At 44.3% G+C, this 22,282-nt stretch overlaps 1 protein-coding gene across 8 annotated transcripts in view; it reads right to left on the minus strand.

The window, feature by feature from the left end:
* FRMPD1 (FERM and PDZ domain containing 1) overlaps nucleotides 1-22,282 on the minus strand; it is a 76,579-nt gene that overhangs the window by 7,025 nt on the left and 47,272 nt on the right. For 4 of the 8 annotated variants that reach the window (XM_019649539.1, XM_019649538.1, XM_019649536.1 and 1 more), the window contains 10 exons: nucleotides 18,802-18,936; nucleotides 17,171-17,278; nucleotides 15,089-15,184; nucleotides 10,742-10,867; nucleotides 6,532-6,651; nucleotides 5,536-5,672; nucleotides 4,233-4,359; nucleotides 3,998-4,093; nucleotides 1,986-2,168; nucleotides 983-1,130 (listed from right to left, as the gene is read on the minus strand). In XM_019649539.1, coding sequence (XP_019505084.1) covers nucleotides 983-1,130; nucleotides 1,986-2,168; nucleotides 3,998-4,093; nucleotides 4,233-4,359; nucleotides 5,536-5,672; nucleotides 6,532-6,651; nucleotides 10,742-10,867; nucleotides 15,089-15,184; nucleotides 17,171-17,278; nucleotides 18,802-18,936 — 1,276 coding nt within the window. The other 4 variants (XM_019649542.1, XM_019649541.1, XM_019649543.1 and 1 more) reach the window with 4 other exon arrangements.

Here is a 22,282-nt window from a genome sequence, read left to right on the forward strand (position 1 = left end):
TCCTGGCAGAAGCAGTCCTGCCACCAAAACTGCACGACAGCCCTGCTCCCGCTTGATGCCGTCTCCCTGACTAGGCTCTGAGGTATCACCCCTCATTCATAAACTGTGTTAAAGGGAAAGGTAACAAATACCCCAAAATCATCACTGCCTAATTGTTTTACTTTATCTTACTATCACCTCATCTCTTGAGATTATTCCTATTTGAGCCATGTGGAGGAAATACTAGATAATGGTGTGCTACTCAGCATCTCTCCCCACCTCCACACTCAGTGACATCACCTTGGTAGCTTGAAATTAGCCATGGGAAGTGTTTATACCATGGAAATAGATGACTGCTTCAAATCAGCATTTTGGTGTTTTTTTTCCCCCCTGCAGAGGCAGTTGTTGAACTTTTATCAGCAAACCACTGGGGAAATGCTGTATCAATAGTGCTGAAGCTATAGCCTGCTAGAAACTGGGATTTGGCCTGGAAAGCTGTTCATTTCATCCTGCCTCCACTACTCCATTCCTTAAATGGTGTGATTTCGAGTCCCTTCTATCCCCAGTTATCCCCTTCTCAATATGTAAGGTTGAGAATGTCTATCAAAATTAAGAGAATGCAAAAGAGTACATCGGCATGAAGTGAGAAGCTACTAGGTCATCTGTACTTTCTGGACAAATAAGTGACATTTCATTTTCCTGGCAAATAAAGAGAAAATACAGTGGCTCTCAGAAATTGTTTTATGGAAATTCTATAGGGAATCAGAGACCTTCAACAGCTTTCCTGGGCTTTAGGGGACCCTCAAGTACAACGAAAGCTTTTCTATTTAGGATTTTGGAAAGATCAACTGTTTACCAGGAAATAAATGGAGAAATAGCTCTTGTCGACTTGAGTGGAAGTCTCAGGTCAACTCAATCCACCACCTCCCTTTCTTTAGGCTGCCCTTACCTACAAGGCAGTGAAATGAGCCTGTCCTTACTGGGGCAAGCCTCAGAGCCTCACCTTCTTCAGCAGATACCCGGTGCACCTGTTGTTTGTTCCCTGGCCAGAGGAAAATGGAAGTAACTGGGTCGACAAACAGCCTGTAGTACCCAGCAATCAGGCAGGCTAGGTCTTTTGCACTGTTGGATTCCAGCAGTAAAGTAAGAACCTTTGAAGGTAAAGAGAGCTCTTAAGCTTACAAAGGGCTAAGGGACATCTGAAGACGGACAACAAGGCCATCTGGGGCCAATGAGAGATTCCAAGTAAATACAGTCATGGTCCACAGGCAGGCCTCCTCACGTTCTGTCTTCTTACCTACAAGACTTGAAGTGAGCGCATACATGCACACACACACACACACACACACACATGCGCACACACATGCTCACAGATGCACAGTGGGTTCCTTCCATCAAATCTTTACAGGATCTCCTGCCTCTCCATCCCGTTCCCCTACCCAGCCCCACATCCCAACCACCCAACCCACCCTGCTCATTCATACAATGGGGCCCTTTAAGACCTGACCCAGGAAAGACAAAGGAACAAGAGCAAATGGAGAGGGAGAGAGGGTGATAAGAATAAACTACCATCCTTGAGCATGCTTGGATTAAATTAAGGCAGGATAAATGTAGGACCATCCAGAGAGGCTCAGGAAGTACCCTGCATCATTTACCCATTTTAATTGCTGCCACTCAAAACTCTTGGGCAGCCATTCTGGTTGCATGCATGTAATAAAATTCTCTGGTGCTCCCATCTAAGTTTCTAAACCCATCAGGAAATTACATGGTCCAGCTCATCTTATACAAAAAAAAAACGCCCAAAACAACAAAAGGCAACCTTTTAGGAACTGCCCAGGAAAATGCACCCTATTTACCACTTTGCCTTTGATGGCGCAGGATGGATTTATCCTCTCAAACAAATGTTGGACATTAGGCTTTAAGATCCAAACTCATATAAACTACTCTAGAATAATTTAGCCCAAAATTTCAGAAGCTGGATTCCGAATCTCTTCCCTGTGTGTTACCTTGATGTCCTGAAGATACACTTTGACCATGCTCACTTTCTCAGACTCTTCTGTCAGCTCGACACGGCTGATGTTTGCAAACTCTGCCAACGTGGACATGATGTTGAGTTTACTATTGATAATTTGGCTAATCCCATACTTGGCTCCAACTAGAAGGGCAATGTAGGATTCTCTATCCTGTAACTGCAGAAGGGCGGAAGGAGAATTAGTTTCCAGTCACAAGCTAGTGGTAATACATTGCACACGTAAGACCTGATACCTCTTCTCTGCAAACTCCCACGTCAGGTCCCCACCACCATTCCCTACTACTGAGTTAGGCAGCAGCCTAACTGGGCCCCATCAACAGCTATATTAAGTGTAAATTTATCTCCCTTAAGACCCTTCTCAATAGAGAGCCAAACCACAGGACCATTGCCTGCTCCATAAACACAACCTGTACTTTCACACCTATGTGCCTATAGTCATGCCGTGCCTTCCTCTTGAAACCCCTTCCCTGCCATCATTACCAATTGAAATCCTGACTCTTCTTTAAAAGCTTCTATCAAAACCTATTGCAAACATCTACAGAAAATATCTGCTTGATCTCTCTCTCCTTAAACCACAATAGCCCTTTTCCTCTGTGTTGTTCCCACACTACTTCCTCTGTACTTCTCGCATAGCACTTGTGACTTCTTATTGTAACTATTTGGATTTAAGTCTCAGATTCCCTGCTAAGTTCCTGAGGACAGAATCTGTATTTATCCACATGTCTAACCTCAGTGCCCAGGAAGTACCCTGAGCCAGTTCCATGAAGTTGGCTTCTCCCATTATCAGTTCTTTCCTTAGACAAGAAAGATAAAGATGGTGCCAGGGACAGCTGGGAGAGGGCAGGATTAGCCCTTGGGGAACATGCAAAGTTTTTCTTGTAACTTCAAGCCTTCCTTTCTGTGCTCTACTCTCTTTTCCACTTTTTGGTCCTCTACTTGTACAAGGTTCCATCTATTGTATTTTTTCCCTTTCCCTAATTATCTGATGCTCTCCCTCGTTGTCAAAACATTGCTTCTCTTTTTCCATCTATATTGTTAGGTCGGCAATCTGATTAAATTGATCAATCACTGTGCATGACTGAGAGGTACATGAAATCCACTGAAAGGAGATTTGTTAATATTAAAAAAAAACCACCTCTAATTGGTAACTTGTCTGGCTTTGTGCTGCAGAGTCCTGGGGCTGACTGAGGGTGTGGAGAGAGTTCCCTGAAGCCACACTCCCCAGGCACTGACTGCTGAAAAGCACACAGCTCTAAGCCTAGGCTCCAGGAAGGAAGCAGAGGAGGAATGGGCAACAGAGCAGAGGGTTCCTTTGCTTTGCTTGTCCCTTCTCAGGACCACTCTTCAGTTCCTCCCTTCTTCTAAACAGTCAGCGCCCCAGCCTGGCAGTCAGTGTAACATTCTTGTCTTTCTTTCATGATTTCTAATGTTTCGTCTTCACCTTCACACACCCAAAGCTCCAGAGTAAACAGCTTACAGTACCCTTCCCTTGGGATGCCTTTCCTCTGTACTGAAAGCTGGCCAAAGCCAACCTTCTTGCCTTTTCTTAATCCCTTCTCCTTCCCGTACTCGACCTGAGGCTAGTAGTGGTACTCTCTGTCTTCAAACTCTATAGCAATAGCCCTGTGCCTCTCTCAGGGCTTGGTTTTGCTTTGTCTTATTTGCTATTTTGTTCCATCATTTGAGGATAGAAATCATGTCTCATTCAGCTCTGCCTCCTCCAGCATCTATGCTAGGGCTAGCACCAAGCAAAGGCATGGTAAACATTCCCTGATGGTATGATATTTAGTTTCCCAAACAAATTCTAGTATAGGACAGACTTCTCTAGAATTGTAGGCTAGAAGATACTCTGAACTTCAGAGGACCTCTAAGGTCCCTTATAATCACTATGCTGTACCCCTGAAACTAATATAATATTGAATGTCAACTATAATTTTAAAAATTTTTGAGAAGAAAAAAGGGATTTCACAGTTCTCTAATACATACCATTAGAGTAGCATTAAAGATTTTACCGCCATATGTCTTGAGTTCCCCAAGGATCTGTAGGTAATTTAAACGTAGCTGGGCAGCAGAAATAAGTTGCTTAAATAGGAAAACAAAAAGACTGTTAAGTCAGAATTATTTACTTGCCTAAAATCAAGGCAGTATTGAAAAGGCAGTCCCTAAGTTTTCACAACAGACAGCTAGCTGGGTGGGTCGGCAGGGGCTATGGCTGTGTTACCTTCTGTCGGGGTTCCAACAAATTCTGGTTCCTCTTCATGTGGAAGTTTATGGCTTTCTTGATGTCTTTGCCTTTCATGTTTCGGAGTAAAGTTGGAGATATAAAGTTCTCTATTCCCCAGTCTTTCCTGCCATGAGACATTGGAGACAAGGAGGCCCATTTTTACAGTGAGTTGGCGCTAATGAAGAATGTAATTGCATTTAACTCAGTACTTAATGTTCCTGGAATACTGTGATTATGAGCCTCTTTCTCAACAGATTTATACATATGTACATATGTATATGTATGTGTGTGTGCATTTGTCAATTCATATAGTGTGAATTTATATATTTAATATATATTTCCTCTCTCTCTCTCTCTCTCTCTCTCTCTCTCTCTCTCTGTCTCTCTCTCTGTCTCTCTCTCTCTCTGCCCCCAACACACACACAAAAACTACAGCCATTCAGGAATTAAACCCCACTGCTCTCTCTGGGAATTCATTACTCTTGGTGTGGTGTGAGATTCTGGGAATCAGAGCAGGAGATCTCAGTCTTTTTTCACTGCAGTATATGTGACACATAACGATCACGCATGTAGAGCATACGCTCACAGGGCAATACCTAACATCCGTGAATCCCCGAGGCTCACGCTTCAGAATGATGCCAGTCTACCAGCCTCAAAACTCAACAAACTTGTGAAAAATACAGATTCTCAGGTCCTATTCCCTAGAGGCTTGAACCTGTAGTGTATCATGGACAGGACCCAGGATCTGTTTTTTAAAAATGGTTCCCCATTTGACTTTGATACCCAGACAGGACAACAGAGCTGAGATGCGGTGAGGGGGTTAGCAAACTTGGGTGACAATGCCGAGAGCAAAGTGAAATTTTAAGCTAAGAATCAGACGGTGTTGGAACACCAGAACTTGAAACTACCCTAGCAGGAATATAACGCAACATGATAGGCGCACACAACCTTAATTCCCAAGGCATTCATTCTTACCCTCAGAAGAGCTTTACCCTGAAGCTGTCAAACAATTTCCCAAGACATTCTCCCAGGAACTAGGAACTTACAAAGGGATCCCGTGTCATTCCATCCATGTGGACTTGGCTTCTGCCCCAGAGGAGCAGCCAGATTCTGACATCTGGGGGAGCCCAGCTGGGTGGGAGAGGGTGGAGAGAGAAATGGATGGAAAGACAATGGACAGATGGCTAGGTGGGTGAATATCAGCTTTCTGTGGCATCAGGCCCTCTTGGCCAGGGGCCAGTCAAGTTATAAATGCAACACAGCTGCTGTTGGTGGGACACAGAAGTCCCCCGACACTCACTCTATGTACTTCAAAGAGATCTTCTGCGGCTGGGCACACGCGTAGATCCGCTCCTGGATGTGCAGGGCTGCAAGTCGCAGCGCGGAGCTGCATTTCATTTCCACAGCAAAACGCTCCTGGAGCACGTCGCTGCAGCTCTAGGAGAGATGGGAAACGAGGACAGATGGATGGTGCTCCTGGTTCTCACAGGGGAAAGGGAGCAGGACCAGGAGCCCAGCTTGGAGGACTGCCTCTGCCAGCTCTTGGCTGTGTGACCTGGGTTAAGTTACTAAGACTCTCTGAACACTGCGGTCTTCCGGTTGCTAAATGAGGATAGTTAAGTCTATGTTGCATGGCTTCTGTGAGGTTTAAATTAGAGAATGCATACGAAATCAGGTATGAGGGACACAGTATTTTACAAGTATAAAGCGTTGTTTTTATTTGCTGCCACCATTTCTGTAAGATTTGGGGCAAATCAATCCACCCACTTTGAGTTAGCTCATCCTTAAAATAGTGATGAGTCCCGAAGGATTCTTTTTCATCGGAATAAAAATAACATAATAAATCCCACCTAAGCAGGTAGAGTAGTAGGGGGAGCACCAGGTTAGGGGCCAAGGAACCCATTTTTGGATCTCCCACTAAAATGAGTGACCCAGGCAAATCATGTGATTTTTTTCAAGACTCAGTTTCATCACTTCTAAAATAAGGCTTTGAAGCACTAACGCCTCTTGCAGCAATAAAAAACTGTAACTCTAAATATCCTCAGTGGTATTAGGGAATGTGTCATCTACATTGAGGACTAAGCCCAAATCTCATTACTATATCACTAATCTCCTAACATAGCAACTTGGTGAAGGGAAAAAGGAATTCTGAGGAATAATCAGGCCCATTCTCCTTCAGATAAAGATAATCCTTATCAGGGTGTCGCTTAATTGCCTTAAGCTCATGTACAAAATAACCCAGTGTGTCATCTTTGGGAACAGCCACTGTTATTTTAGGAAGCACAGGCCCAATCACCTGCAGATAGAGGTATTCAAAGGCCACAGGATCTTCTTTCAGGAGGTCCAGGGGGTCCTTGGGAACAAAACACACCCTGAAGAGGCAGCGGTAGTCATGTGATTCCTCCCTCTCTACCACCTGCAATGGATAAGAGAGATACCATTCATCTTCTCACTGCTTTTGTCCTCAAAGTCATTCCACAAAGCAACTTAAACAAAAAAGACAATAAAAGATGGTCCCCAGAGATTTCAATTTTAGTGCTTCCCAAGACAGCGCAGACCTTTGCTCCTAATTTGACTTTCTCATGGGTATAAAATGTAAAAGGCTCAAAAGGGCAGTTTCTCACTCCCCCCCATCAACCCATTCCCCTTTCCGGAAGAAATCTCTGCTTCCGGTTTCTTATATACCCTTCCAGAAACAGTCTATGTATATACATTATACATGCTTCTATATATGTATATTCTTTTCCACAAATAATAGCATAGTATACATTATATAGAGTTTATACCTTCCTTTTTTTTTTTTACTTCAACTATCTTAGGGATTTAATTTGATTTTGTTTTCTGATGCTAATGAAATAAAAATGATTTTTTTAAAAAAGTTTGCAAGCAGCAGTATTAGAAGGTCAGTGACTAGGGTAAGAATTCATCTGCGATGGAGGAATGCTCAGAGTGGCTTCCATGCAGTCATGCTTTGCTCATCTGTTTCCCTGCTAAAAAACCCTTTCTCCTTTTCCAATTGTGGAAATCCTATTCATCTTTGTAATAGTACACACTCAACAAGGATTTGTTGAACTGACCTGTATTTGGATTTTAAAAGTTGGTACCACAAATCACTGAATGGTCAAAAGATTGAGCAGTGCAGGTGGACTGTGTTTGAACCGCCCTGCCATCAGGGATCAGCTCAGGAAGTAAGTCTCACAGAAAGGGCTTAGACACAGCAACCAATGCTTCTCTGACATCTCAAAGGCAGCAGGTTCAAGGAGAGATCATCAGAGCTAGCAGCAAAAGATGGGGCTCCATTGGCTGCATTACCTTGAGTAAATCACCTTACCTCTCTAAGCCTCTGTCTCCACATCTGCAAAATGGGGCCCTGCCTACCTCAATGAGAATCAGACCTGATTCTCATCCTCTTATCCCCAGGCTAAGTGAGCTCTGTGCCTTCTGGGCATGAGAAAGTGCATCAACCTGCAGATGTGCTGAGCCCTGTCCCCAAAGGTCCTGGTTGAGGCGTGCAGCTTTCCCAACCTGGATCTCCTCACCAGGAGCAGGAACAGGACATACCTGCTGGATGAGTTCCTCCTCATGCAGCAGGTGCAGCCGTGAGATGCTGTACTGCTCTTCCAGGACCAGTGCAAAGTACTCTATACTCCTGATTGACAGCTTCTCCTTCACAGTGAGGATGATGTCCTACCAGGCACAGAGAGGTGTAAGTGTCACCTGAGGAGCAGACTGGCCCTCATGCTCAGGCACAGAGCAGGGAGGGCTCCCCGGACCTTCTCTCTGCTCCTCGGTGCAGCTGGGGAGAGAAAAGCCTGTACTCACTGGGTCTACTGCCAACTCAGACAGCCAAACCTTGACAGATAACATGGGGGACTTCTCATGGCCAGACATCCACTGCTCCCCGCTCCTCAAGGCTCCAGCACCACCCATATGGCCATCCTCTCTTCCTTTACCTGGAAGGCTGAAGCCACCCACTGGGGGCTTATGCGTCTCTTCATGGTCTACTGATTCACCCTCTCTCTGGACTCTGCATTTTCAGCTGCTTACCAGACAGAATCCCACCACCTACCCGCTACGCAACTGTGGAAAATCAACCAGATGTTTCTGAACCTGTTTCTTCCTGCAGAATGGAGGCTAACGATGCCTATGTAGAGTGGCTGATAGGATGGAATGATAATTAATACTGTGCCACTAGAGTTGCCAGGCCACGTTCCCCTTGTTCACTACTGCCGCCTTTTGTCTTCACAAGGTCTTTGCTGCCTTAGGACAGTCACTTGTGCTCGTCTCTCTGCCTGGCACACTTTTCCCATGACTCTTCACAAGGCTGCTTCTTTCTCTTCAGAGAGGCCTTCTCTGGTCACTGTATGTAAACGTGGTTGCCCCTGTCATTCTCTGTCCCAGTGTCCTGTTTATGTCCCTCATCACTATTTAATATTATCTTCTTCAATATCAGCTATGTTCTTTAGTGAGAGACAGTATAGTAAAGCTAAGTGAATGCGTTTCTAGAACTAGACTGCTGCTTACTAGCTCTCTGTCCCTGGATCAATTGCTTACTCTCTTTATGCCTCAGTGTTTTCATCTGTAAAATGGTAATGATATTAACACCTCTCTCATAGGGTTGTTGTGTGCATGGAATTAATTTCCCATAGAACACACTTAGAACAGTAGCTGGCAGATGACAAGTGTTCCATACATGCTGACTGCGAATATTTGATTTCTTGCTTATTGCCTTTCACGCCACTAGATGGTAAACTCCCCTAGAATACAAATCTGCCCTGTCTTGTGCTCCATTATATCCCTAAAACTCGGAGCTCACTGATGCTCAATAAACTTTCACTTGTTGAATAATTATCACAGCTTCATTGTGGATGTCCTGCCAGAACCTCAGATATAGTGTCAACCATGAAGTGCCTACCGCTCTTGCGACTCCCAGCTCTGAATATTCTTTCTGCTGACTCCATCACCCTCCAAAGTACCCAGTGACTAAGTCCTGAAGCATCTATCTGCTTCTGTAACTCAGCAACATTCATTCCACGCCTACTGCGCACTGGCCATGATAGACAGCCGTTTCTTGACCCTGTCCCTTCTCTCCATTCTCCCATGTCTGCCTTGGCTTGAGCTCACACACTTCTCTGGCTTTATAGAGTGGTGTCCTAAGGACCCCTCCGCTACCCACCAGACCTCTCTCTACCTTGCATTGAGAGCAGGGGTTGGCAAACCATAGCCCGAAGATCAAATCCAGCCCACTGCTTGTTTTTCTAATTAAAGTTATATGGGAACACAGCCATGCCAATTTGCTATAAGGCAGAGTTGAGGAACTGTTTTTTTTTGTTTGTTTGTTTGTTTTTTTTTTGGAGGGCAGTGTAACTGGCCCTCATATGTGGGATCCGAACCGGGGCCCTCTGGTATCCCAAGCCAGTTCTTAACCATCGCACCACNAAAAAGACAATAAAAGATGGTCCCCAGAGATTTCAATTTTAGTGCTTCCCAAGACAGCGCAGACCTTTGCTCCTAATTTGACTTTCTCATGGGTATAAAATGTAAAAGGCTCAAAAGGGCAGTTTCTCACTCCCCCCCATCAACCCATTCCCCTTTCCGGAAGAAATCTCTGCTTCCGGTTTCTTATATACCCTTCCAGAAACAGTCTATGTATATACATTATACATGCTTCTATATATGTATATTCTTTTCCACAAATAATAGCATAGTATACATTATATAGAGTTTATACCTTCCTTTTTTTTTTTTACTTCAACTATCTTAGGGATTTAATTTGATTTTGTTTTCTGATGCTAATGAAATAAAAATGATTTTTTTAAAAAAGTTTGCAAGCAGCAGTATTAGAAGGTCAGTGACTAGGGTAAGAATTCATCTGCGATGGAGGAATGCTCAGAGTGGCTTCCATGCAGTCATGCTTTGCTCATCTGTTTCCCTGCTAAAAAACCCTTTCTCCTTTTCCAATTGTGGAAATCCTATTCATCTTTGTAATAGTACACACTCAACAAGGATTTGTTGAACTGACCTGTATTTGGATTTTAAAAGTTGGTACCACAAATCACTGAATGGTCAAAAGATTGAGCAGTGCAGGTGGACTGTGTTTGAACCGCCCTGCCATCAGGGATCAGCTCAGGAAGTAAGTCTCACAGAAAGGGCTTAGACACAGCAACCAATGCTTCTCTGACATCTCAAAGGCAGCAGGTTCAAGGAGAGATCATCAGAGCTAGCAGCAAAAGATGGGGCTCCATTGGCTGCATTACCTTGAGTAAATCACCTTACCTCTCTAAGCCTCTGTCTCCACATCTGCAAAATGGGGCCCTGCCTACCTCAATGAGAATCAGACCTGATTCTCATCCTCTTATCCCCAGGCTAAGTGAGCTCTGTGCCTTCTGGGCATGAGAAAGTGCATCAACCTGCAGATGTGCTGAGCCCTGTCCCCAAAGGTCCTGGTTGAGGCGTGCAGCTTTCCCAACCTGGATCTCCTCACCAGGAGCAGGAACAGGACATACCTGCTGGATGAGTTCCTCCTCATGCAGCAGGTGCAGCCGTGAGATGCTGTACTGCTCTTCCAGGACCAGTGCAAAGTACTCTATACTCCTGATTGACAGCTTCTCCTTCACAGTGAGGATGATGTCCTACCAGGCACAGAGAGGTGTAAGGGTCACCTGAGGAGCAGACTGGCCCTCATGCTCAGGCACAGAGCAGGGAGGGCTCCCCCGACCTTCTCTCTGCTCCTCGGTGCAGCTGGGGAGAGAAAAGCCTGTACTCACTGGGTCTACTGCCAACTCAGACAGCCAAACCTTGACAGATAACATGGGGGACTTCTCATGGCCAGACATCCACTGCTCCCCGCTCCTCAAGGCTCCAGCACCACCCATATGGCCATCCTCTCTTCCTTTACCTGGAAGGCTGAAGCCACCCACTGGGGGCTTATGCGTCTCTTCATGGTCTACTGATTCACCCTCTCTCTGGACTCTGCATTTTCAGCTGCTTACCAGACAGAATCCCACCACCTACCCGCTACGCAACTGTGGAAAATCAACCAGATGTTTCTGAACCTGTTTCTTCCTGCAGAATGGAGGCTAACGATGCCTATGTAGAGTGGCTGATAGGATGGAATGATAATTAATACTGTGCCACTAGAGTTGCCAGGCCACGTTCCCCTTGTTCACTACTGCCGCCTTTTGTCTTCACAAGGTCTTTGCTGCCTTAGGACAGTCACTTGTGCTCGTCTCTCTGCCTGGCACACTTTTCCCATGACTCTTCACAAGGCTGCTTCTTTCTCTTCAGAGAGGCCTTCTCTGGTCACTGTATGTAAACGTGGTTGCCCCTGTCATTCTCTGTCCCAGTGTCCTGTTTATGTCCCTCATCACTATTTAATATTATCTTCTTCAATATCAGCTATGTTCTTTAGTGAGAGACAGTATAGTAAAGCTAAGTGAATGCGTTTCTAGAACTAGACTGCTGCTTACTAGCTCTCTGTCCCTGGATCAATTGCTTACTCTCTTTATGCCTCAGTGTTTTCATCTGTAAAATGGTAATGATATTAACACCTCTCTCATAGGGTTGTTGTGTGCATGGAATTAATTTCCCATAGAACACACTTAGAACAGTAGCTGGCAGATGACAAGTGTTCCATACATGCTGACTGTGAATATTTGATTTCTTGCTTATTGCCTTTCACGCCACTAGATGGTAAACTCCCCTAGAATACAAATCTGCCCTGTCTTGTGCTCCATTATATCCCTAAAACTCGGAGCTCACTGATGCTCAATAAACTTTCACTTGTTGAATAATTATCACAGCTTCATTGTGGATGTCCTGCCAGAACCTCAGATATAGTGTCAACCATGAAGTGCCTACCGCTCTTGCGACTCCCAGCTCTGAATATTCTTTCTGCTGACTCCATCACCCTCCAAAGTACCCAGTGACTAAGTCCTGAAGCATCTATCTGCTTCTGTAACTCAGCAACATTCATTCCACGCCTACTGCGCATTGGCCGTGATAGACAGCCATTTCTTGACCCTGACCCTTCTCTCCATTCTCCCACGTCTGCCTTGGCTTGAGCTCACACACTTCTCTGGCTTTGTAGAGTGGTGTCCTAAGGACCCCTCTGCTACCCACCAGTCCTCTCTCTACCTTGCATCGAGAGCAGGGGTTGGCAAACCATAGCCCGAAGATCAAATCCAGCCCACTGCTTGTTTTTGTAATTAAAGTTATATGGGAACACAGCCATGCCCATTTGCTATAAGGCAGAGTTGAGGAACTGTGACAAAGGCCTGATAGCTTCTAAAACCTAAAATATTTACTATCTGGCCCTTTACGGGAAAAGTTTGCTGAGTCCTGATCTACAGAAATTTGTCTAAGCCTTGTACTGGTCATGCTCTGCTTTGCTCAAGAACATTCAGTGGCTCCCCATGGCCCACTATCCCAAATCCAAACTCAGCTGACTAGTCAAGGCTCTCAAGTATTAGGTGCCAACGCACTTCTCCCACTTTATCTTCTGCTGCTTCTCCCAGTGTACTCTGCTCACAAACCCCACACACTTGCCAAACTTTCCCATCTTTGGGTCTTTGTTGGTGCCAATGCCCATGCCCAGGATACTGTCTTCACACCCTGCTCCTGACCCATTCCTGTCAAAGCCCATCTATCATAAGTCTGCCTTGTAGGCCACCACTCCCCAGAGGCCTTTTCTTGCCACCCAGCTAGAAGATCTCTTTGCCCTGAGCCCACGGCACGCATTTTCATGTCCTGCTTTCATGGTCCTGAGCATGCTGTACCTTTCATAGTTTCAGTGACTTCTCCCCAGGTCTCATCTCCTCAGCCCAGCCCGATCCCAAGACTCCGGGCTCCTTTTGGGTGTGACCCTAGGTCATTTGTTTTTGTATCACCAACATCTTTGCTGGCACACAAAAAGTGTCAGTAAATGTTTGCTGGGTCAAATGACATTATTTTTCTTGATTTAGAGAAAGAGGGTTTTCTAATTTAAGAACTTTGTTTTCCTTGGTAAGGGGGAGAGGAGAGAAGTCACTGATGAACTGATAGTGATTTTTCCTTTTTTTATCCATAGGATTTGTTCATATCCCCCCTCTCTCTGTGATAAAGAGCTAAAAGATTTGCTTTTAAAAATTTGGTTACTACAGATAAGATTAACCCATATTATAGCAGCTAAGTCCTTACTCATTTCCCTAACTCCATCTATCATCATCTTGGGTTCAGATCCCCTGTGCTGTATGCTTTTACTGTAAATCACCTCAAAGTTTTGGGCCACCAAAGGGGGACCTGGTTTAAGTAAATCATCCCTTCCATCGCAGGGGGCACTCTGATCAAGGATGACAGGAGTAGAAAACCTGTCTATTTGCAAAACTTCCCTTTTGTGCAGAATGGCAGTGTGGCAAGCTCCAGGACAGGGTTCAGAAACAGACGAAATTTGAAGCCAGTTATGACCTTATCTGACCTTGACAAGTTTTGGATCTCACGGGCCTGTGTTCTCATCTGCAAAGTCAGGATAACACTCACCACTTTGCAAGGTTACTGGGGACACTAAATGAGATAGTACACAAGGAAGTGCCCGGGAGAGTGCCAGACAGGTAATAAACACTTAACAGGTCCGTTCCTCCCTCCCCGTCCTCCTCAGGCTTGGGCTTCTCAGACTCACTGAGAGGCTTTCTTCAGCTTCTTCTAAGTCACGCTGAGGTAAGAATAGGATAGGGCATTTGGAGCAGCTCTAGGAACTGCCAAAGGAAAGTGCCACAGAGGAACACTGACTGTGTGCAGGCATGGGTGTGTGAGTTGTGTGTGTGTGGATGTGCATGTGTGTCAATGTGTGTGTGCATGTGTGTCTCGGCTACTGTCCATTACCTATAGCTGCACTGGCGCACCTGCCCCTGCTCTTCTCCCAGGATCACAAGAGCTGAGCTCAGTGTTTGAACAAGCCCTTTGTTTGCCTCTTCCCTGGAGTCTCACTCTAACACTCTTTACTCCCTTCTTCAGGAACTAGAGGGCCGTCCCTGACTGTCTACAGATGAAACCCAAACCCTGTTGCTGTCATTTGAGGCCTTCCACAGCCAGCCTGTGCTGTCTCCCACTCCTCTCACAAGAGAATGGCCAGTGTGCCAGTCCTACTGGATGGTTTACTGCTTCGTGGGCAATGCCCTTCTAATTGGCTCTCTGCCTTAGTTCATGTGACTCCCTCAGACAGATGTGCACCCTCCAACCCTCCCAACAGCCCTTGTTAAATTCTTAGTTGCCCTTGAAAGCTCAGCTCAGGTTCAACTTCTTTCCAAAGCCTTCTCTGACACCCTAATGGAATGGAACGGATGACCCTCTTACTCTTGCATACAGAGCACTTCCTTGTCCCTTTCTTTAAAGCCCTTATTCCATCCTGACCTGGACTACTGGGAGCTCCTTGAATGTCCATCCTCCCTTAACTAGGCTGTAAGCTCCTAGAGGACAGTGCCCACTCTTTACCTAGCTCTGTACCCCAACCCCGGCCCAGAGCATCTCGTATGGGGGAACTTATTAAAGTTAAACTGACTTCAACTCAGAACAGAATATGCAAAGGCCTGGGCCTGCCCTGATACCTCACCTGGGTTTTTAGGTACTCTAGTCTTTTGGGGAGCAGGTGGGGTCACATGTAAGAGGCAGGGAAGCCCAGTAGTTAGGGGTGAAAGCTTACGAGTTGTATGACCTTGGGCAAGTCCCTTCACCTCTTGAGCCCTGATTTCCTCTCCTGCGAGATGGTAATAAAAATACTAACTATGCTGGTTATTTAGGCAGATGCAGGGCAAGATGCTGGGGGTCCTAGGAGCCAGCAGATTCTCACTGGGAAAGAGATTCAAGTTTAGTCTTAATACCTTCACAGTTGTATCTGCCTCAAACTTGAAAGCTTTGGTCTGTCCATTCTCCAAGTACAGCTTGAGCACGTTAGGCATACACAGCAGAGAATTTCCCTGGAAAACACAAGATCGTGTTGAAACTGTCCCTTCCTATCCCAGGGTGTGACAAATCCTTAGATCCCCTGGCCCTGCCTGGTGTGGAGAACAGGACACTTCCTCCCTGACCTCCTCACCATGCCATCTGTTGATTCTTGGCATTTGGAGATTTCTCCAGTGGACAAGGCCTATGCTGCACAGAGGCAGGCATGTTTTGTGCAAGGGATAGCCACTAGAACTGTGAGACATGAGAGATAGTGAAGAGTGAGCCCTGCCACAAGCACACTGAGAGCACCGTACCAGCCTATATGATGTCTCCTGATCATCAGCTGACACTTCACTGCTATTTGTCACTCTTAGGGGATGCAGTTTAGCAAGTCAGATGACAGTCATGCACACTGTCCCAAACTATGCCTTGTGGGGTTGGAGTGGAGCCCTTTACAGCCTCCCCTCCCCCATTTTACCGCTATATTCCCTGTAGTGAAGCATCACCAAAGGGCAGAGGGCTGCTCTCCACCTGCATTCATCCCAACCATCACCCCGGACTTGCAGGATCTCCTAAGGGACTCTGCTATTCTTAGAGGGCCTTTTGGGAAGGAGGCACAGGACTGGTCTGGTTTTGGTGACCCCATGCCAGCCAGAATTCCTAGGGTGGAGCAGGGCAGGGGAACGTTCCCTTTGGGTTTGGAGAATCTCTCCAGGGCCCACTCTCATAACAAGTGAACTCCAAGTGTTTAGCTGCAAATAAAGAGGGCTGGTGTCTTCCAGAATGAGTGAAAGGTGCTAGAATCCCCAAGACTTGAGATAGAATGACTCCTGTTAGCTGGTTCTCACCCCTACTTCTCATTGCTGTGTACTGCTCTTAAAAACATGGTGAATCCAAATTTAATTTGTGAAAAAGGTTCAATCCATTTTCACAAATGTGGACACAAAGAGACTCCAATGTTGCTGAGTGACAAGATCTCAGGTCTTTTCTGATTAATACCTTAGGCCTCCCACTGCCCGCTTCCTGAACAATCCCATCTCTCACTCTCCGTCTAACAAAGGTGTGGTGTGTTAAGTAGCAGGACAGGTAGAAAATAAGGGTTCTGCAGATGTGAACCAGGTCACCTGGATCATTTGTTAGAATGACCATGATTCTCCATTCTCTGATCTCTATAGTGAGAATACCACATATGGACAAGCTCTTACCTGAAAGTTTCAAAATCTAATACTGATCACTGAATTATGACAATCAATTATGGCAATTATAGAGCATTGAGGCGAAAATGCGTAAATTATAAATAAATGAGTCTTTTATCCAACAGTCTACATTAAAAACATCAAACTCCAGCCAATATTTTCCCTTTACAAATGTGTCTTTGGAGCCCCGAACCCTGGATCTCCTCATATCATAAAGGACTAGACAATGTATCATAGTGGAAAACAAAAGAATTCAAGTCACATAGACCTGGGCTCCTGTGTTTTCTTGCTACATGATCTCAGAGGTTAATTCTCTTAACCTCTCTAAGCCTCTGCTTCCTCTTTTGTTAAACTACCTCCCTTGCAGGGTATTGTGATGACTAAGGATTATGTACACAAAAAATTTAGGTTCACACAATAACAGAGGTTCAAAAGATGGACTTATTGAAAAAAAAAAAAAGCCCTCCCCACCACCACCATCACTACTATCAGTATATCACCTTCAGAAGGAATACTGCGTTTAAAGATTCAAAATGAGAACTTAACAGGTGGAATCTGTTGAAATTTCATGAGCAGGAGAATGGAGACAGAGAACCACACCCAGTGCTCCTCTCTCTGGCTCCCACCCAGAGCCCACACTGCTCTCCCTGTCCATGGTTTGCAGGCATCTTACTGGGGATGCACAGAGCCTGTAGCAAACCCACTGCACCTCCTCTGTGTCCTCTCCATGCCGCAGGATTCCAGAGTCTTGGGGAGCTATGTGCCAGCTCACCAGCTTCATGACGAGTCATTTCAATCCCCTGACTAGCGACAGTGACACACCTGGTTGTGTGCACTGACAAGTACTTCCTCAGCAAAGTGCACCTTCACGGGGTTGGTCTTCAGCCTGGCTCTCTTCTCCTCGGTCAGGAAGGAGGACTTGGGGGCTCCCTGCAAAACATCAACACAACACATTTTAGAACCAGACTTTCATAAAAGTCATGAACACATTCTCATGTCTTAAAAACAAAAGCAAAAACTCGGACAGCTGTTAAGGATTCAATGAACACCCACAGAGAAAGACATCGTCCCATTAAAGATCCATTTTCATAAAATCTAGGCATCCCAACACACACAATGCTCTTATGTGTCTGAGAACAGTCGAAGATTCAGAATGGTTGTGGTAGGAGGAAGACAAAGAGAACTGGCCTGTGAACTAGGAGATCTCAATTCCAACCCAAGTTCTGCTACTCAACAGTCATGAGAGCTACCTCAAACACAAAATTCTCATAGAAGAAACCAGTTGTGTGAGTGTGCGTGTAAAACAAAACAAAATAACTCTGTGTGGCCTTGGCCAAGTCATTGCCCCTCTTTGGTCTTCAGTCTTCCCACCTGCACAATGTGGGAGTTGGACCAGGCCACCTCCAGGTCTCCCTGAAGTGCTGACCCCTGTGATTTATCCTTGGCCCCTTTTTGCTTTTCTCATCTTTTGAATGGTACCCTCTTTCCCCAGAGGTAAAAAGAGTCATCACAGGTTGGTATCAGTATGTAGTGAAGCCCTCGGTGTAGTCTAGACCATATCAGGCTAAACTCTGAAACTTAATGAACAGCAACTTGCACGATCTAGACCAACAGGATGGGATCTTCCTGGATGAAATCTTGATATGCGATTTCCTGGCCTGACATCCTATGTTTCCTGCATCTGAACAGTCCTTTATGACAGCCGCTAGAATGTTTACACATGTATGAGTCCCGAGATGGGCTCTGGGCCATGTTCTGTGCAGCTGAGGGAAGAGATACAGAACAGCAATCAGGGAACCTGCTGGAAACAATGCTCATAGACTCAGGTATCAACAGACCAATGCCGTGAAGTACATGATGTGAACACATGGCCCTGAAATGTTAATGCAAGGAGATAAATAAGATCTTATGGTAACTGGAAACTTGGTGTGACAGGGTTCATGACTAGGATTTAGTATCTCAAATACAAAGTTTGCTTGAAAAAAAAATGTTTAGTAGAAGGAGAAGGGAATAGCAATGTTCCAGAGAAGAAGCACGCCTGTGTGGTAATCCCTCAACTGGAGAAATTACTTAACCTTGATTTGCTTTCTTTTTCAAGCGGAACGGTTTTCCAACTAGAAGAAAAATAAGGAATAGAGAAAGAGAAATTAAAACCCAAAATTAGTGATGAGGCTACCAGACTGATTTGAATGAGTTCAAGACTTCTATACCACGGAATCTAGGGGGCTGATGGACCATTTACATGTAACAGTTGGCTTCACCCACAAAACAGAAATTGGAAGAAATATTAGGAGACTAAAAGTGGTTAAATATCAAGTTTCCCAGAAAATGAATGTGGAAGATTCAAGAAAACACATATTGGTAAGCTTATCATTAATTCTTGGCAAAACCCAAGATAAGAGATGGTCAGAGAGCTTTTAGATATTGATCACTAATAACCAATATGGAGTTACCAAGAACAAGTCAGAGCCAACCAAGTTCATTTTCCTTTTGAAGACAGGATTCCAGATTGGTAGACCAGGGTCCTGTGGATACAGTAGTATGCCTTCATTCTTGTAAAGTATTTGATAAGGGCTCCTATAATCCCCCTGTGGAGAAGGCCAGATGCAGAGCCATTAGGTGGATTCAAAACTAGTTGACCTATCCTCAAAATTGTCCTGATTTCTAAATCTGAATCTAAATCTCAGATTCCCTTTGGCTCAATCCTCATCAATGATGTTTAGCAATGCCTTGGATGAAGTCAGAGAAATTGGACTCACCAAACCTGTGAATGACATGGGGCTGCAAGGTGTCATCAGATCTCAGGCAGCAGAAAATTGAGAAGAAAGATAAAGGAACTGGGAAATCTAAAAGAGGAGTATGGAAAACTTGAGGACCAGGGGCAGCTATGGGTCAGTGGCGAGGCAATCACTAAAAACAAACATAGGGAGGTCGGGGGGGGGGCGGGGGCAGGGTTGTCGAGAGCTAAAGGGAACAGACTAAGTGAGAGGTCAAAGCAACATACACAACCACCAGCACCCTAAAGACTCAAAGGAATGAGAAATCAGGGGCAGAACAGGAGAGATGCAGAGAGAAAAGGAATCTGCAGAGGCAACTGCTATGTTTCTCACCCTAGGGAGAGCATCCTGCAAGTTAGGCCCAGAGCTGGATCAGGCTAATGAAAATCAACTGGCTGGATAATGGAGGAAGCAGGGGAGAGTTGGGAAGAGGCGGCCCCTTGACAGGAAGGGAAAATGACTACAGCTAATGACAGTACACATATGCCACAACTCCCTGACTGTAAAAGCTCAGCGTGCCAGAACAGTAGGCCAAGCAATGCGATGTGACAGGAAATTAATGTGAAGGGTAACGTTGAGGATCAAAAAAAATCAATGCACAAGCACAGGATTGGAAATGGGGGGCTGGCTGGGAAGTGGTTCATTTGAAAACCAGCTCTGTTTTGGTCAACCACAAGTTTCACTCAAGTCAAAAGTGTGACTCACTAAAATGTCAACCCAATCCTGGGTTTCACCAGCATTCTAGGTGCATATTGGAACTGCACCCTCTGTTCTCCGTGGTACTCACACCGCTTGACCATAGGTGAAACTTGATTCCTTTCTGGGTGCCACCACTTGTTAGGGTCACCATAAAATTGGAATCTGTCCAGAAAGTTATCAGACAAACAGATATAATGAAGAATTGATGGGACAGTGTTTAACCTAGAGAAGAGAAAGGCCATACTTCCGAACCGTTGAAGAGCTATTTCATACAAGGCTGACTTGACCTGAACTAGGACTAACCGGTGGGAGTCACAGGGAAGAAGGGCCTCTCTTCCACGTGGAACCATCCAACCATGAAACTGTGTAGCTGCTTTGAGAAAGAATATGCTCTGTCATGATAAGGCCCAATGCACAGGCCCCACCCCTGCTCCTACACTTTTAGACCTGAATGTCACCTCTGCTACCTGTGTACCTTGGCATCTAAAGCATATTGTAAACTACCCGCTCGAGCCATCTGGTATTAAAAAGAGACAATTTAAAGGATATGAGTTACCCATTATTCTAGGACTGCTAAGGTCTCCAGACAGCAGCAGACCTAAGTTGATAAAAAGGTCGCTGTGCATGTTTTTGCTAGACTAAAAGAGTTAATGCTTAAAAGGGAACTGAAAGCAACAATTTGGAAGATATTTCTTTATCTTTTTGTGATCCTCCCCTCCCCATGCCCTGGATTGGCCAATGCCATTTTATGAAGACAACAGGGTTTTCAGAGGTAGAATAGCATAATGCTAGTGAGTGTGGGTTCTGGAGCCTAACTAACTGGAAAATAACCCAGCTCCACTAATTCCTTCATGTGAGACCATGGGCATGTGAGGCCACAGCGTCCCCATCTGTAAAAGGGGGATAACAAATATATCTGCCTTGTAGGATTTTCTTTTGGTACAAATTAAGTGAAATATTAGTATTAACATCATACCAAGTATAAATAATTAATATAAATGCAGAGCTACACAATTAAACCAAAACTTTTTTTCCCCATAAAATTCTATGTCTTTAGAGAAGCAGTAATTGATATTCCAACTTTGGATTTTACAATTCCTAACCGAGTCATTTGAAGACGCTAAGAATCTGCTATGGCAAACATGAGCGTCCTTGCTGAAGCAAGACATATATGATCATATAACTGGTGAGAGAAGATGTTTAGGGAACTTCTGGGAGGCACTGAGGGCCATCGTCTAGGCTAATTTCAGTTTTCTCTGCAAGACCTCGGGAGCACAGCATCCACACTCCTTTTCGTGGGAACCTCGTAGGAATCTCAGGAGTGGTACTGGAACATGTTAATTTTCCTCTCCCTATACTTTTCTTTTCTTTTTTCTTTCTTTCTTTCTTTTTTTTTTTTTTAGTTGAGCCATCCTGCCACCTGTTGGCCGCTCAGTGGCAGCTCAGCTTAGGCTGGGAATTGAACCTTTAGATGCTCAGAATTTGCACTACTTTTCTTTTTTAAAGGATGCAGCTATATGCTGTTTTGCTCTCTCCTTACTTAGCAAGTGTTATCTTTGGCTTTCATTTCTTGGAAATAGAGCAGGGAAAAAAACACCTAATCAAGATTAAGATGTTCTCCATTGAGATGATAATCAGCTAAATAAAAAAGAACCTCTTAACATCTGCATGGCCATTTATAGTGATTAGCTTTCAGTAAACAGTACATTAATATGAGAAAAACCAATACATTAATAATAGTCTTCGCATCAAGGAATATGGTATCTATCTCTTTTTATATTAAAATTTTTTTTTACATCTTCAGTAATATTCTATTAGATTCCTTCACATAGGGCCCACATATTCCTGTTCCCTCAAGTTTTCCTATTTTCTTATATTTTCCCTTAAAGAACTTGCTCTTGGATTTATTTATCAACTTTACAATTTTTTTTCTGTTTTGCAAAACATCATTTAGATTTTAATTTTTATCATTTTCTTTATTCTGTTTTATGGTTGTTTTATTGGTCTTTTCTTCCTACTTCTTGCACTGAATATTTACTTGACCTATTTACCTATTAAATAATTTAAAAAAAAATCACTTAAGGCTATTAATTTTACTCAGAGTACAGCTTCACCTGCACATAAGTTTTAAGAAGAAGAAATCTAATTTTTAATTATTTTCCGACTAGTCTATAATGGTAGTTTTGCTTTTCCATTTGACTCCATTTTTACCTAGGACACTGCATTTTTATTTCCAAATGGTTGATGGTTTTAATGAAGTTTTGGATAGTTATTAATTTCTACCTTATTATATTCTGGAAAAGAGACCTATACCAACCTATATACATTTGGGGAATTTGTTGAGTATTTTTGGTAGCTTAGTATGTGGTCAATTAGATTATTCAATGCATTATTAAAATTCTCTATGCCCCTATTTATTTTTTGTCTTTATGTGGCCAAAGCTAAGAGGTATGTATTA

The sequence above is a fragment of the Hipposideros armiger genome, unplaced genomic scaffold, assembly GCF_001890085.2.
Source record: "Hipposideros armiger isolate ML-2016 unplaced genomic scaffold, ASM189008v1 scaffold_133, whole genome shotgun sequence".
Lineage (NCBI taxonomy): Eukaryota > Metazoa > Chordata > Mammalia > Chiroptera > Hipposideridae > Hipposideros > Hipposideros armiger.